Source organism: Lynx canadensis, chromosome A3, assembly GCF_007474595.2.
Source record: "Lynx canadensis isolate LIC74 chromosome A3, mLynCan4.pri.v2, whole genome shotgun sequence".
Lineage (NCBI taxonomy): Eukaryota > Metazoa > Chordata > Mammalia > Carnivora > Felidae > Lynx > Lynx canadensis.
The window spans coordinates 30,309,481-30,325,340 of record NC_044305.1 but is presented as its reverse complement, the minus strand read 5'-3'; the positions used below and the strand labels follow the sequence as shown (position 1 = coordinate 30,325,340).

General features: G+C 52.5%; 1 protein-coding gene across 6 annotated transcripts in view; it reads right to left on the bottom strand.

The window, feature by feature from the left end:
• The window catches only part of SMOX (spermine oxidase), a 49,371-nt gene that overhangs the window by 16,602 nt on the left and 16,909 nt on the right, over window positions 1-15,860 (bottom strand). For all 6 annotated transcript variants that reach the window (XM_030310017.2, XM_030310016.2, XM_030310012.1 and 3 more), the window contains exons 2-3: window positions 7,244-7,477; window positions 3,481-3,707 (exon numbers count right to left, since the gene is read on the bottom strand). In XM_030310017.2, the coding sequence (XP_030165877.1) occupies window positions 3,481-3,707; window positions 7,244-7,451 (435 nt within the window). In that variant the 5' untranslated portion in view covers window positions 7,452-7,477. The remainder of the gene's footprint in view (window positions 1-3,480; window positions 3,708-7,243; window positions 7,478-15,860) is intronic.

The window sequence follows — 15,860 nt, the reverse complement described above, 5'->3', positions numbered from 1 at the left end:
TCTCATAACTGGGCTGTTTCCACAGGATGCGCTGTGACAGGAACTAACCCTCAGGTTTTGAGATCAACGCAGATGACCTTGGACAGTTGGCAGTGAGAGACAGAGGAAAAGTATTTCAGGAAGAAGGAACAGCATACTCAAAAATGAGGGCGGGGAGAGAGAATGTAAGCGACTCAGTCTTGCTGAAGAGGGCAGCGAGGAAAGAGAAAGTTACAAGAGATGATTTTGGAAAGGCAGTCAGGGGTGGGGCATGAATGACTAAGAGTCACGTCAAGGACTCTGGACCCTGGCATCACTGAAGGGCTGTGAGCATGAGCACACGCCCTCTCCCTCCCAGGACACTGGCAACAGGTGGGCTCCTTAGCCAAACATCTATGGCTGGTGCCAATTAGTGGTGTGGTTCCCTTCCTAAAGCGAGTCTGAATTCGGTCAGCACACGTTCACGGGAATCATGTCTGCCCTGCAATCCAGCCCTGGTAGAGGCCCTGAGGCTGCAGGGTAGAGAAAGGAAGGTGATAATACCCATCCCCTACCATTCCACTCGGGGAAAAGCCTCCACATGAGATAGAAACATGAATTAAACATGTCTCTGTAGCATACAGTCTAAAGAAGAAGATGAGTTAACTTGTTCACTTTTCCTCCCTACAGTCACACGATGCTGGGCGTTTGGCCTTAACTGGAGTCCTCAGCAAATTCCTCACCCAGTACCACTGCCAAGGAGTCAGGCTTTCAGTGTGCCTCCTCCTCCCTGGGTTTTCTTCCTTGAGTGATAAGCAACATGGTAGCCAGTCTTTAGCTTATGTTGACCAAAGGCCGGAATGTACAGCTGAGGACAGATAAATTTAGTCCATCTAAACACGATTCTTTGTGTCCACCACCAACTGGGACAGCCTGGCCTGCACACGGAGTTGTCCTATGGATACAGTCTTCTGTCCTGGATTAAATTACATCTTCCCAATGTGACCAAGGGAAATGGCACAGGCCTGTAACAGTTAATAATATTCACCCCAATTCTCATTAAGCACTTTTCATCAGGATCTCATTTAATCCTCGTGACATTCTGAAGTGGGTTTAACTATGTCTGTTTTACAGGTGAGGAAAGTTAAGACTCAGAGAGCCCCCAACAACTTGCTCAAGGCTACACAGCTAATAAGTAGTAGAACTAATATTTGAATCAAGGTAGTCTTGCTCTAGGGACTAAGCTCTATATGACACGAGTGCACGAATTCACTTATTTGTTAACAAATGTAACAGATTGAAATGAGTAGCCCTTCGAAGTCACCTCTGGAGGGAGGCTGAAGATTTATTGTGAAGTCACCCTCCGGCAGGGCTTCATATGCTTAGAGCATATCTCTTCAGAATGGCCTCCAGCTTTGGTTAGGAACCACACACAAATAAATCGATCACTTTCCTCAGGGTTAACACCTTCTCCTGCCAACCCAAAACATCACCCCTCGGACTGATAACCCATTTTATCCATGCTACTCTCCACAAGTCACACTCTTCGTTTCAAAAGTCAAACCCACAAGCGGAAACTGATGATGATCTACTTTTAAGTTTATATAAGAGAATAAGTAAGTCATGGACCCTGAAAAGTCATTCTCAAGAGGCATCCATGCTGAAAGCACTCACAATAACCTGGATTTCAGGACGTGACTAATTCCCAGTAGACCAGGAAGGTCTACTTTGAAGAATACTAGCTCTTATCTGCTCGTTAACAATTCAGTCTCCTAGCACATGAGTAAGAACATACAGTACCATGGGATTGCATATAACATACCTTGTGGGTGTACACATATAAGTCACAGCATGCCTGCCCTCCACTGAACAAGGACCATCCCCAAAGCAAGAGTCATTTCTCCTTTTCCATACCCAAGAGCCAGAAGATGTACAATAGGTGCTTTTTGGCCAACTTACTGACCCGGAGTGAAGGGTCGTTATACTACAAATGACAAGCAATCAGAAGGCAAGACCTACGTGCTACCTTGCTTGTTAAGTGCAGTTCGCAGCACCACTGAAAGATACTAAAAATATGAACATTTTTTTTTTGAGAGAGGGAGAGAGAGCACACAAGTGAGTGAGGGGCAGAGAGAGAGAGAGAGAGAGAGAGAGAGAGAGAATCCTGAGGCAAGGCTCAAGCTCACCTGTGGCAGGGCTCAAGCTTACCCAATATGGGGCTTGAACTCATAAACCATGAGACCATGACCTGAGGGAAAGTCGGATGCTTAACCGACTGAGCCACCCAGGCACCTCTAGGAACAGTTTTTTAAAAACCTGAACAAGACAAGGATGCGTGTCATTGCCACTTCTATCCAACACTGTACTGGAGATGCTATCCAGTGCAATACAGCAAGAAAAGAAATAAGTGGTCTTAGGCTGTGCTGTCCAATACGGTAGCCACTAGACATTTGTGGCAATTTAAAATTAAGTTAATTAGCTCCTCAGTTTTACTAGCTACATTTCAAGAGCTCAAAAGTCACATGTAGCTAGCAATTACCCTACTGGACAGTGCAGGTCCAAAACATCTCCATTATTGCAGAAAGTTCTGCACAATGCTGGTGTGAGGATTAGAAAGAAAGAAAAAATTCTCATTTTTTGGTATAGTATTATATACATAAAATTCTAAAATATTATTAGAATATAAATTAAAATAATATCTTAATAGAAGGAAAAAATTCTCGTGTTTTGGTATAGTATTATAGACATAAAATTCTAAAATACTATTAGAATATAAATTAAAATAATATGTTAATAGAAAGAAAAAATTCTCATGATTTGGTATAGTATTATATACATAAAATTCTAAAATATTATTAGAATATAAATCAAAATAATATGTTAATAGATATAATATTAGCATTAAAATAATACTTCATCAAGATAGCTAAAATCAACATGTAATATAATCAGTTATAGTTCTATATATTGGGAAAAAATTGAAAATAAAGGGTTTTTTGGTTTTTGTTTTTTGAAGTTTATTTATTTATTTTAAAAGAGAGAAAGAGTGCGAGTGGGGCAAGGGCAGAGAGAGTCCCAAGCAGGCTCCATACTGTGGGGCTCAAACTGATGAACCATGAGAGCATGACCTGAGCTGAAGCTGGACACTTAACCGACTGAGCCACCCAAGTGCCCCAGAAAATAAAGTTTTAAAAAATTACAACTTAAAAGAGTATCCAAAAGCAACAACAACAACAATCACTACCCAAGTACCCAGTAATAAATCTAATAAAAGGTGCTTAAGGCTTTTCTGAAGACATATGTAATCATCTGTATCAGTGACCTCTTACCTCGTACTTCTCCACCCCTCACCTTCATCCTGTCCTCAAATTGTCCTGCTTTTCCAAATACGGGGCCCAGAGAGTGTGCAAAGACATAACCAGGATCATAGAAGACCCCAGCAGGCACTCAACTCCCCCCACACTGCCGGCGTGCTCCCCGCCTCCCACACCCATGGGTCCAGCTGCCCTGCTAACACCTCACCTCGTTGTATAAATCACTGAATTCCTCAACCACGTCCTTGGGGATCCTGTGGCCACGGTTGGTGAGGTAGCAGGCCACGCCATTCTTGGAGTAGAGGCTGATACGGCCCACGCTGCGCTCCCCATCAGTTGTCTCTTCCAAAAGGCCATTGGCTTCTGCTAGATGATAGATGGGATTCCCATGGGAGCCATGGATCCAGGTGGCTCCCAACTCAAAGGTGGCGTGTCCTGACGGTGACAACAACAGGCCCTTAGAGGGGCAGGGATTTCTTCACAGAGGGCCAGAACACTGCCTCAGCCTTCTTCCTCCAAGAGGATCCTTCCATCCCCTCAACAGAGCAGGAAGGGGAATTAGGCCCCTATCTGGCAACCAACCAAAGTCTTCAGTGAAAAGTTCCCAGGGGAAACTACATGTGGCACAAAATGGATTCCACTTTACAGCTGAGATAACTGCCACCCTGAATGCCTTTGTGATTTGCCCCCAGAGTCGCTTCACTGGACTAGTTACAAGGCTCTGCTTTTCCATCCCACCTTTGTCTAACACAACACCAGACCCTGAGCCCTCCTTTTTCATTGATGGCTCTCCCTCAGGAGATACTGTGTCGGCACCTGAGGGTACAGTGGTCCCAGTGAGGGGAGAGAAGTTACCTGAGGTCCTCTGGCCCGAGGTCCTCATCTGACCTTACTCCAATCCCTCAACATTCTCCAGTGGCCCCGGAGCCTAAGCCCCGATCCCAGACAAAAAGTGGCCCCCTCCCAGCTCAGTCTGAGGCAGAGGAGGGAGGGCAAACATTCCAGGTTGGAAGACTCCTCCTGAAGGCAGTCTCAAATAGACTTCCAGAGAAAACTAAACTCTGTCTTCCTAAGGCAGAAAAACCTTAGGTGGCAGAACCCCAGGAGTCTGTCTAGGGCAGGGGGCAACTCCTGGACCCAAGTTGGGACAGGGCTAGAGCTGGTGCTGGTCCTACCATCCCATCCAGAGCCAAGGTACCAGATGCTCTGAGGCAAGCTGCCTCTGTGCCTGGGCCTCAGTTTCCTCTTCCGATGCTGTAGGGATGGTGGCACATTGTCTCCTTCCCTGTCTAGTTCCCAAGGAAGTTGAAGCAAAGCAAGGGGAAGAGAGAGGAACATTTTTTGGTGTTTTGTTTTGTTTTGGAGGGCTGAGTCAAGATATCAGGTGCAGTTAAGTTTTTTGCTGAGACGGTCACAGTAATTCCTCCTCTGTCCTTGTACACATAGCCCTTTGCAACGTGACCTTGCCAGTCCTCCCATCATGAGGTAGAGTCCATTTCCCTACCCCTTGCATCGGGGCTGGCCCTGTGACTTGCTTTGATTAACAGAATGCAGTGAAAGTGATGTCTGCGGCTTCTGAGCCCAGGCCTCAAGAGATCTTGTGGCTTCCACTTTCACACTCTTAGAATGTGACCACCATGGAGAGGTTTACCCTGTTGGAGACACGTGACCCAGCCAAAAAGTCAGTGCCAACCACCAGACAAATGGGTAAGGCTGTCATAAAGAAACCAGCCCCGGTCAAGCCACCGGATGACTGCAGGCGAGTGGGAGATTCCAGGCAAGACCAGTGAAAGAACCACCTGCCTGAGTCCTGCCCAAATTCCCGACCCACTGAATTTAAGCAAATTAAATGGTACTGTTGTAAACCACTACGTTTTGGGGTGATCTGTTACGCAGCAATAGTTATCTGATATGCCATAACAGACAACAATCACCCCTCACCCCAGGAACTGGCCATTCTTTTTTTGTGCATCCCCTCTCCTGGCTGTTTCTAATTAAACCACTAGTTACTAAAAATAGCCCTGTATATATGTATGTGCCAAACAGCAGGCAAGAGAACAAAACGGTCAACTTCGTGCTACCGCCAGTGAGACAGAATTTCCTGAGGTCTCTGGGAGAAGATGCAGGAACGTGTATGTCCCTTTGTCCAGAAAGGTGGGCAGATGGGATGGCACCAAAAAACTAAAAACCCAGTGCCCTGCTTCCAGTGGGTTCCTAGTGGGCATTGAGAGTATTTATTACTAATCCTCCTTTAATTCCTCAGGCTTGGGGTTCCCCAAAGTGTCTTGCCTGGTTTGAGCTCCCAAGAGAGGAAGAGACCTCGGGGAGGGGCCTGGACCCTCCCCAGGGCACGCAGGGAGCTCCAAACCACACAGTCACTGGGCAGTGACATCCAGGCGTGGGACAGCACCCTTCCTGGATGGACATTTGGCAAAAGCAGGAATGAGGTGAGGAGCTTGAGGTCGGCAGCAAACTCAGCACCCCACCCCTATTCCCCAGGCTCTGCAACAGGGGGGGTGGGCAGGCCCTGGTTGAGAGATATTTCCTGCCCTCACCTGCCTGCCCCTCTATGACTGCGATCCTTGTGACACCCCTGCATCAAAGGGCACCAGCACCATCCAGTGTCCCTGGGGCTTCTGGCCCTCGACGCCTGCCCCGACCACTGAGATTCAGAGCCACCGCCTCACACCGTAGCAGGTCCGCCCCTGGTTTCAGCCCCATATGTCTGCACACACAACACATGCAAATTCGCCCTCCCGAGGACGTGCTCTCCCCGCTCCTGACGGAGTCTGCCTTGATCACATACATCACTCCACGCGTATGGCCCCTTCTGCTACCTGCCCAACTCTCCCCATCACCTGAAGTCTGCCCAAGGTCCCCCAAGTCAGGAAGACCCCCACTGCCAACAGGTCACCAGATCACGCTTCTTCGCAGCTTCCCGCACCCCATCTCTTCACCCCGCCGCCTGTTCCATGCGTGGCATGTCCCAGCTGTCAGCTACCCCTGAGACTGGGCCATTTGTCCTCATCTTCTGTTTCTGCGTCATACACTGAATGTCTCATCAAGACTCAGGAACCACAATGGGAGCTGCCCCTTCCCTAAGGCTCCCAGCCAGCCAATCACATGTCAAGCGAAGCGTCCCAGGGCTTCCTGCTGGCTTTCCCCAGGTTTATGAGTGCTTTGGATGGCACTTTCATCCCCCCCTGCCACACAGTCCTGTGTGTCGCAGCAGAAGATGGACACAACCTCACATTGCCCTCCAGGAAACGCCCTAGAAGACTCTCAATACGATCAAATGCATGGCCCTGCTACCCCATGTGGGAACAGAGACACAAAATCCTCTGGAGGGTAGCCATCGAGCGTGGTCCCTACCCACTCGGTCTCTCATTGGTCAGACCCCCTGGCTGGGAAGTGCTGACCTCCAGCTGCATTTCAGGCAATTCCCCCACCCCTGGTAAAATCTGCCCAGTCCTGGGGAAAGTCTCTTACCTGGAGGCTTTCTCCAGAGGCCTCATTACTCTGTAACCTGGACAGATCATCTTCCCAGGCAATGCTAAGATCTGCCCATCACCCACAAGGAGGCCCCAAGTCCCAACCACTCTGCTGCCCTGAGCTCCTACTGTCCCAAGACTAGCTCTCAGTCATGATATGTTAATTCACACTCAAGAGGTAATGACTAATAAGAACTTACAGAATTACTCTTCTTGTGAAGCAGAAACTGGTCCACCCACTGCCGAGACACTGGCCTGGGTGTCCTTTCCTTCCTAAACACTTGAACTCTAGGTCATGTTCCAAACACGAAGGCCAGAGCCCCATCTTGCCCACCTCAGAGGGTTGCTCAGAGGGCAAAGGAAGCTTCTGGCAAAGGCCCACTTATCCCAGGGAAAAACCAAAATAAGGAGATTTGAGGCAGGGCCAGAACACTGAAGGACAAAAGGTGACCTTGGCGCGGGTGGAGGGGGGACACTTACCGAGTTTCACGCTCTGCACGCGGCCTCCGATGCAGGTGGAAGCCTCGAGCACAGTGACATCCGTGAAGCCCTGCTCCAGAAGTGCTTTGGCCGCAGCCAGGCCAGCCAAGCCAGCACCGATCACCACCACGCGAGGCTGTCCCCTTCTCCGTAGGCCACGACTGAGAGGGTCATTCGCACTGTCGCCACTGGATTCACAACTTTGCATACCGTCCGCACTGGCCTCCTAGGAACCTGCAGGGGGCGGGGGTGTCACAGCTTACCTGCTCTGCCTTCACTTCCCACCTGTCCCATGGGACACTCGTGAGCTCTGCCCTCAAGGGGGCGGGGGAGGGGGGGGACCTTCTTGAGCCCTCCTGCTCTTCCGGAGACCTGGACAACAGGAGCCATCTCCAAAGGATGTGGCAAGGAGGAGGACAGACAGAGGGAAGGAGAGAGGTAGAAAATATGCACTGTGGGCCCCCACCGGCAAGCAGGACTGCTGGGAACCCACCCTGAGCCCCTGGGATCCGTCAATCCCACCCCCAACCTGCTAGGCACACTGCCTATTCCCCAAGGCTGAGACTAGAGCCAGCCAGGAAGGGGATGACCCAAAAAGACCAAATTCAAGAAAAAACTATTGACACTGCTGTCCCTGAACAAGCTCGCTCTGACACGGCTGCTGTGGTCCAGCTCACACCAATCCCAGATGCCCACACAGACGACAGGATGCTCACACGGACCCCAGGATACTCACACAGACCCCAAGATGCTCACACAGACCACAGGACACTTGCACACACAGCGCTGGACCCTCTACTTTCCCTCCCGTGCGTGGCTCTTCCCTGGCACTCTTTCTCCTTTGCCCCTTCTCTCCTCCTCTAGCTTTCTGTTAGTCTTTCACAGTGTGAATGAAGTGGCAATTTGGTGGGCAGGACATAGTCCCGCCCTCCCCCCAGAAAGTGCCACGAGGCCGGTATCGGACGAGCCTCTGCTATTCCGGGTAGTTCTCTGGTTGTTTTCCCCCAGCCACCCAGCCCCTCAGTCACCGCAAAGCAGCAAGGAGCCCAGGAAACGGTGGACTGTGAGGACCCATGGCACCAGAGGCCAGACATCAAATTGACAGTTACACTAAGCCAGCTTGTTCAGAGACGCCAGGCTAGGGAGCTGATGGCTAGGCAGCCAAGGGGGGTCCCTGAATCGCCCCAGTGCTGGGAGAGGCTACCGCCTATTCCCAGAGTGACCACGAGGGCTCCAAGGTGCCTGTGGGCCATCCCAAGGGGCCGCTCGGCTCTCATCCTGTCTCTGTTCCCTCCCTGACCCAAGCAACTTCGATTCCAGTTGTCTTTGCTGAGGGTTCAGTGGTAGGACCTACTAACAACAGGGGAGGGAGGGTGTCTGGAAGGTGGCTGCCGGGCAGTGCAGCAGACAGGGGGCATAAAACAACTGTCTCCCCTACCTAACAAAGCTCAGTATAACCCTTCCAATGACACAGCAGCCCCACACCCAGAATACGCCCAAGAGAAGCAGGACGTAGTCCACCAAACACACACGCTAAGGAATGTTCATAGCAGCTTTATTTATAAGAGCCAAAACAGCAGAAGCAACCACGGGAGAATGGATAAATCTACTGCACTACGTGCAGCATTTTCATGCATATTCTTCAACAATAAACAGAACCAAACTACTGGTGCCCTCCAACAACATTGCATTGAAGGAAAGAGGCCAGAGATAAAAAGTACATATTGTATGACTCCACTTACATGAAGCTCATGAAGAGGTAAATGAATCTGTGGTGACAGAGAGAGACCAGGGGCAGGAATGACTGAAAACAGGCAGGAGGGAACTTTCTGGGGTGGAAGGAATATATATCTTGATCTGAACGGTGGCCACACAGTATACATACAAAGATCCACCGACCCGGACAGGTAGGATTTGTGTCATTTTTTTATGTATGCGTGTGTACCTCAGTAACCATTCAGATATTCATTTCTGGCAAGGAAGGCAGTCAGGAAGGAAGGAAGGAAGGAAGGAAGGAAGGAAGGAAGGGAGGAAGGGAGGGAGGGAGGGAGGAAGGAAGGAAGGAAGGGAGGAAGGAAGGAAGGGAGGAAGGAGAAAAAGAAAGAGAGAGAGAAGAAAAAAAGGAAGAAAGGAAGGGAGGGAGGGAGGAAAGAGAGAGAGAGAAAGAAAGAGTGGGAGGGAGGAAGGGAGGGTAGAAGGAAGGAGAGAATAAGAGACAAGACAGAAAAAGAGACAGAAATTAAAAGAAAGAAAAAGAGAAAGAGGGAGGAACAGAGAGAAGGAGGAAAGAAAGGAAGGGAAAAAGGGAGGGAGAGAGGGAGGAAGGAGAGAGAAAGAGATGAGAAAAAAACAGAGAGAAAGAAAGAGGAAGGAAAGAGAAAGAGACAGAGAAAGAGAAAAAAAGAAAGGGAGGGAAGAAAGAGAAAGAAGGAGGAAGGAAAGAGAAAGACAAGAGAGGGAAAGAGAAAGAAAAAGAAAGAGGGAGGGAGGAAGGAAAGAGAATGAGAGATAAAGAAAGAGAGGGAGAGAAGAAGAGAAAAAGGGAGGGAGGGAGGCAGGGAGGGAGAGGAAGGAAGGAAAAAGGAAGGAAGGAGCTAGCGAGCTACATACTGACTTCTTACATCTGGTCTGATCATTAAAGCTTCCCCCACCTTGAATGGCGCCCCCCAACATCTCTTTATCATAGGCTTAGCAAAAGGGTCTTTTTCTAAATACGCTGGGGCTGTTCCTCATGCCTCCCGCCACCCACTCCGCCGGCAGACGCCATACCTGGGCACCTGGGCTTGGACGGGCCTGTCCCCCCACTCCCGCCCCCAAATTCCAGGCAAACCCCCAGACCCAGGCCGACCGCCTGGGTGCCCGGGCAGTTCCCTAGACGGCCGGAAGGTGGCGCCCGCGGCCCAGAGCCCTCCGAGGCCGAGTCTCCGCTGGAGGCCGGGGCTCCCCGCCCCCTTCCAGGAGAACGCGGTGCGGCTCCGCCTTTCCTCCTCCCTGCAGCTCCGTTCCCTCTCCTATCCTTCCCCGCTCCCTCCAGCGAGGTTCCTTTGGGCGTCTGGGAGCACGGGGTCGGGGGGCCTGGGTCCTTTCCTCCCTGCGCCCTGCCACCCTCCCCGCCCCCAGGTTCTCCTTCCGGTGGACTAAATTTAGAGGGGAGGGTGTGGCTGCCTGCACCCGGCGGCCAGGGCGGCCAGCGGGAGGAAGGGTCGCCGAGACGACGCGGGGTGGCGTCACGTTGGTAAACACACTGGGTGCTCGGAGCTGCCGCTGCCGCTGACGCCACCTGCCAGGCACCCCGCGATGCGACGTGGCGCTGCCGCCCGCCCCGCCCGCGTGCCTCACCCCCAGGACTGGGGGGCCGCTGCCGGCGTGCTGGTGTCCTGGCTCCATCAGCACCCCCCCCCCGGCCGGGGCCACCCTCCAAAACCGCCTTGCTTATACAGTAAAGGGGGGGGGGGACCGCCGCAGTTCTCAAACCTGACTGGTGCAACCCCTTCTTGAAAATTTCCTGCGGACTCCAGGTGTGACTGGGATAAAACTGGGAGGGACCCACTCCCCTCTGAAGTCTCCTCACAAAACCCCTAGTTCCCGTGGGGCACCCCGTCTGGAAACCGGGGTCTAGTGAAGCTGGAAGCTATGGGGAAAGGATACTTGGGGCGCAGCGCCTCCCCAGCCGGCTACCTGAACTTCTGGCTACCCTCAGAAGTGGCCAGCTGGTCCTCACTACATTGTTGTGACAGTCGAATAAGGCCTTATGCGGATGTGGCAAGACGGACAATATTTTCAAGAGCCTCAAGTGTGAAAATCATTTGTAAAGTTCTATAACTAAATTCTGAGCAGAGAGCCTTGGGGCGGGGGTTCAGAAATGCCCCGTGGGGAACGCAGGTGGGCAGTTGCCTTTAAGATGAACACAGAAAGGACCCTGAGTTCCCAATGTATCAGAGACCTTGCACTCAAAACAGCACAGGGGTGAAAGTAGGTAATGAGCAAGGGCCATGTGGGTCACCTGCACCCATGACCTCCTCCCCCCCCCCCACAAGGAATCCCACAGGCCAGTTCCTTCCACGGGTCAGAGAAGACTTACACAGGGCCCACAGAAGGCAGAGAGCTGAGAAAGCTGCCCCATGGCCCCCCATATGGACACACGGAGCCAACACACCCTGGGGTCCAAACTGAAAGGGACAGAGAAAATCATGTGTAGGAACGCCTACTCCGTGCCAGGCCCTCAGCGAAACGCTGAACTGGGCCTTCCAGTGCTGTTATCTCCAGCCAGGGTGGAGAGGAGAGGGTGAGAAGCAACTTGTTTTCTGTTGATTTGTGGCATCTTTTCCTTTCAGCTTTTCTTTTTTTTTTAATTTTATGAGAAACCGGCTTATTGAGGAAGAAGAATCAGTTCATGCTCCTCGGTGCCTGCCTGTCCTTCTCTCGCCTTTGGGAAATAAATAAATAAATAACATCCGCTCCTTGATCTGTATGCACAGGAGAAACAGAACACCCTGTACTTTTTGAGCAGATAAAGGAGAGAAGAAAAAAGTGCTGGCTCAGCCAGGCAGGGAGGAGGGGGGGGGGATAGGGAGGGGAAGGGGGAGGAGGGAGGCACAGGGCAACGGACACTTGTCTTCTTGCTCCTGCTTCCATGGAAAAATGAGGGTGGGAGCCTGGGGCTCCCATGTGCCCAAAGAGGCCAAGCCTGGTAGCTTCAAGAAATCAGGCCAGCTATGGCATGAGTATCCCACCCCCACTCTAGATGCCCCACTGCCTCCCCCCAAACCTCTGCTCTGGCCCGCCAGCCAACACCTCCCCCTGCTGCCCACTGCCCTGACTGAACCTGCCCAGGAAGCCAGTCTGGAAAGAAGGCAGCAGCAGAAGAGAGGAAAAGAGGGAAGAAAGGCCCCATCCCTTTGGCAGGGTCACCCAAGAAAGAAGGATGAAGACGAGAAAGCGAGGCGACAGAAATGGGCGTTGGCGTTGCCACTTTCCCACCCCCACCTTCTCTCAACATCCCCACCAGTTGCATCATCACCCCCAAATTTACCCTCCAAGAAGCGCCTCCAATTGCCAAATACCAGAGACATACTTTAGTCCTGGCCTCCGACTGCTGACCCCCTCTTGGAAATGCCCAGTACTGAGCAGGGGGCACCAGGCATCTTCTTGTGCTTCCCCATCATGATTAAAACCACAGGACTGCCAAGCGGTCCCAAGGCTCAAAGCTGAATGCATCCTCGGAGGAAGACCTGCCCTTATCCATCAGACCAAGCCATGTCAACCCCCCAGAATCACTGTCGCCTCTCCCCTCAATTTCCCCCCCCCCACGCCCCTGCCTCCTCCATATGAACTGTACCCCTAGAGAATTGCTGGGCCTGCCCCAAGTCACGCCCAGGCCTCTCATAGACCAGGACGTAACCCAGCAATTCACTGAGCTAACCGTGTACCAGGCATAGGGAAGGCCTCGGCATATCGGCCCCTTGCCCTCTGGACTCAGCTGACCTTTCTGGCTTCAATTCTCACTCAGATGCCCCCAAACATACACACACACACACACACACACACACACACACACACACACACACACCAACTTCACTAAAGTCTTGGGATCCCCGGCACTGCCCACATGAAGGCCTCATAGGAAATATCCCTCCCTCACACATGTCACAGAAGCCAGCTCTGGATTCTCTTGACACGCACACCTTTGTACGGAGTATTGGTTATGCAGCTGTGTGACTGCATGGCTGTATGCTGTTGGACCCACCAGCAAGGCCTGCTCCCACTGACCTTTCCTGAAGCACCCTGGAAAAGGTAGTTCCTTCCACTGGCTGGGCTCTGCAATGATCCCCCATGTCCCCACCCCCGTCCTTCTTCCGTTCCCCAAGCATGGACATCTCACCCCAAGAAATCCTATTGTCTGTTATTCCGTAATGAGGCTGCAGCCCCACAGTCACGGAGCAGGGCGTGGTCCCAGGCTACACTGGGTGACTCCCCCCCACCCCCCAAGCCCTGGGAGTGAACTGCCAGGAAGGGTCAGTAGCCCAGTTCACTGCAGGGCTCCCCTTCCACCTCAGGCTGGAGTGCACTTCAGCTCACTTCAATCGGCAGGTCACTTCCCTCCCCAACAGCAGCCACTATAACAAAAAACTGGCTGCCACAAAGGGCCAACTTCCCAGGTGCCCCACCCCCCCCCCAAGTCAGCCTTCACAAGAAACAAAAAAACTCTACCCATCCTTGGCTCCCCTCTAAACACAGCCTACTCTTGGGGCGCCTGGGTGGCTCAGTCGATTAAGTGTCCGACTTCAGCTCAGGTCATGATCTCACGGTTTCTCGGTTTGAGCCCCGCATCAGGCTCTGTGCTGACAGCTCAGAGCCTGGAGCCTGCTTCGGATTCTGTGTCTTCCGATCTCTGTCCCTCCCCCGCTAGCACTCTGTCTCTCTCTGTGTCTCAAAAATGGAAAAAAAAAAAAAATGTTACACAAAAAAAAAATTAAACACAGGCTACTACTCTCAAATGTGTCTGCCTGTCTTTTTCTCAAGGTCACCTCATTCTGAGCGACCCATTTCCCAGAGGACAAGAAGACGGCCAAGGCAGCTAGCCCACCCAGCTCACCTCACCTCACCCTTTAGGATCCAGCCTCCTCCAGCTGAAGCGCTCCACTTCCCACCTCCAAGCCCTATGCTTCCTCACAGGAGCCCTACCCAGGGCTCTGGGGGCCATCTGCACCCTCCCCTAACCAACTTTGGGGACTTACAATCCTTTCCTCTGAACAGATACTACTAGTGCCCAAGGGCAGCAGCCCTACCTCAGTTTCCCTGGAGGGACCCCTCTCTGCTTCAGGCTTCTAACAGATGGGAGGGAGGGGCAGGGAAGCTGGGGGGCTGGCCCAGGGGAATCTCTTTGGACTGCCTGGCAGGTCTGGGGAGGGATTTGGATTCTCCTGGGCCCCCCAGACAATGCAATTATTCTTCAAATGTAAAAAATGCCCAGAAATCCCAGACCAGCTGCTTTGCACAGCCGCGGAGACAAAGGGGCTCTGTGTCTGCATGTGAGGCCCCTCCCACTCCTCAACCCCAGGGAGGGGCTGGGCCCGAACTCCTCCCCACCAGACCCTCCCCAGCCCTCCTCGCCCTGGCCAGCCAGCCAGGAGGTGAAAGAGGCCGGGCTGCTGGGCCAAGCCTGGCCAGCCACAGGGGCATGAGGGTGGGCAGTGAGAGGGCATAAGCATGGGGACAGGGCAAGGGCAGCCTGGGAGCCCAGACCCCGGCTCAGTCTTTTCCTTACCAGGTGACCTGGACTAGTGGGTTCCCTTCTCTGGGTCCCACCCGGCCAACACCTCTGAACTTAGCCCAAAGACACAGCATCTGTACCCCACCTCCTGGACACACTGGTTTAAGCCCCATCTGATGCTTAACGGCCTCCTTTAGTCTTCCAGCTTTCCCATCTGTAAAATGGGCATAGGGACCTCTACCTGGTAGGACAGCTGGGAGGAGTAAATGAGACAGCACCTAGCAGGGCCACCTCTGAGACAGCAGGAGAGGGAAGAAGACCCCTGAAGAAACCAGTACAGGGGCTTCGCCTGGGACCCAGGACTCCATCTCACTTATAGAAGAACCCCAGTCAGCATCTGAGCTCAGACCCAGGCCTCAGCCTATGGCTGCAACCCTAGTATCAGACCAGACCTTAACCCTGACATCAATCAGAGTGCATGGACAGCCTGTGTTTGACTGGCCCCAACTCTGAGTCAGCCTACATCCTACCCGGTTCTGGAGGGTCGGGTATCAGAGACAATGGTCATTAGGCAATCCCAAGCTCATAAAAGGGAAGGCGTGGGAGCCTCATTCCACAGAGCCCACCCACCAGCAGTGTTCTCTGGCTGCCACAGGCCCACGTGGGCAAGGGGCTCTGGGGGCCCCATCTTCCGTCCTGGCACTCAGACTCCTCTCCCAGCACAATGTCTTTGTTACCCACATCTCCTCCTCACAACTAGATGCATAAAGTCAAGTCCCTAAAAGCGCAACTTTAAAAGTCTTTGTAAGCCTTTTCAGAAGAGAAGCGGGAAGCCTATACTGCATCCTGCATGGAGAGAGGCAGCCCTTGACTTGGTGTATGGGGGGATAGAGCCAATGGCACGGCCCACACAGGCACTGGCGAGCAGGAGGGAGAGGCATTCCTGGAAAGGTGAGCTCTGTGTCCCCACCCCTACTTCCCTTGATGCTCCCTGGACCCAGGAGGATGGTTCCAGGACCCGTTTATAGCCGCCTACAGTGACAGGCCTTGGAGATAACCCAGCCCAGGCTAGAAGCCTCACTGGGGGCGGAGGAGGGGAAGCAAGCATGGAAGGAAGCCAGAGAAAGGGTAGAGTGTTTCTGATGGGCCTAACGCTCAGCCGGCAGCCTCCACCACTGTGTAGCCAGGGGGAAACAGGTAGAGATGGGCCAGGGCGGAGCCCCAGACCACATTCCTGCCCCCACAGTCACACTGAAACAGCTTTGTCCCACACTCCACCCTAGAGATCTCACCCTGAGCACAAGTAAGTGAGTGGCTCACACTCCGATCGTAGATCAGGTCAGGGGCCAGTCATGACCACTTCTAAACACTCGGCCATGAACCTCTCCAAATCTGGGCCAGCCC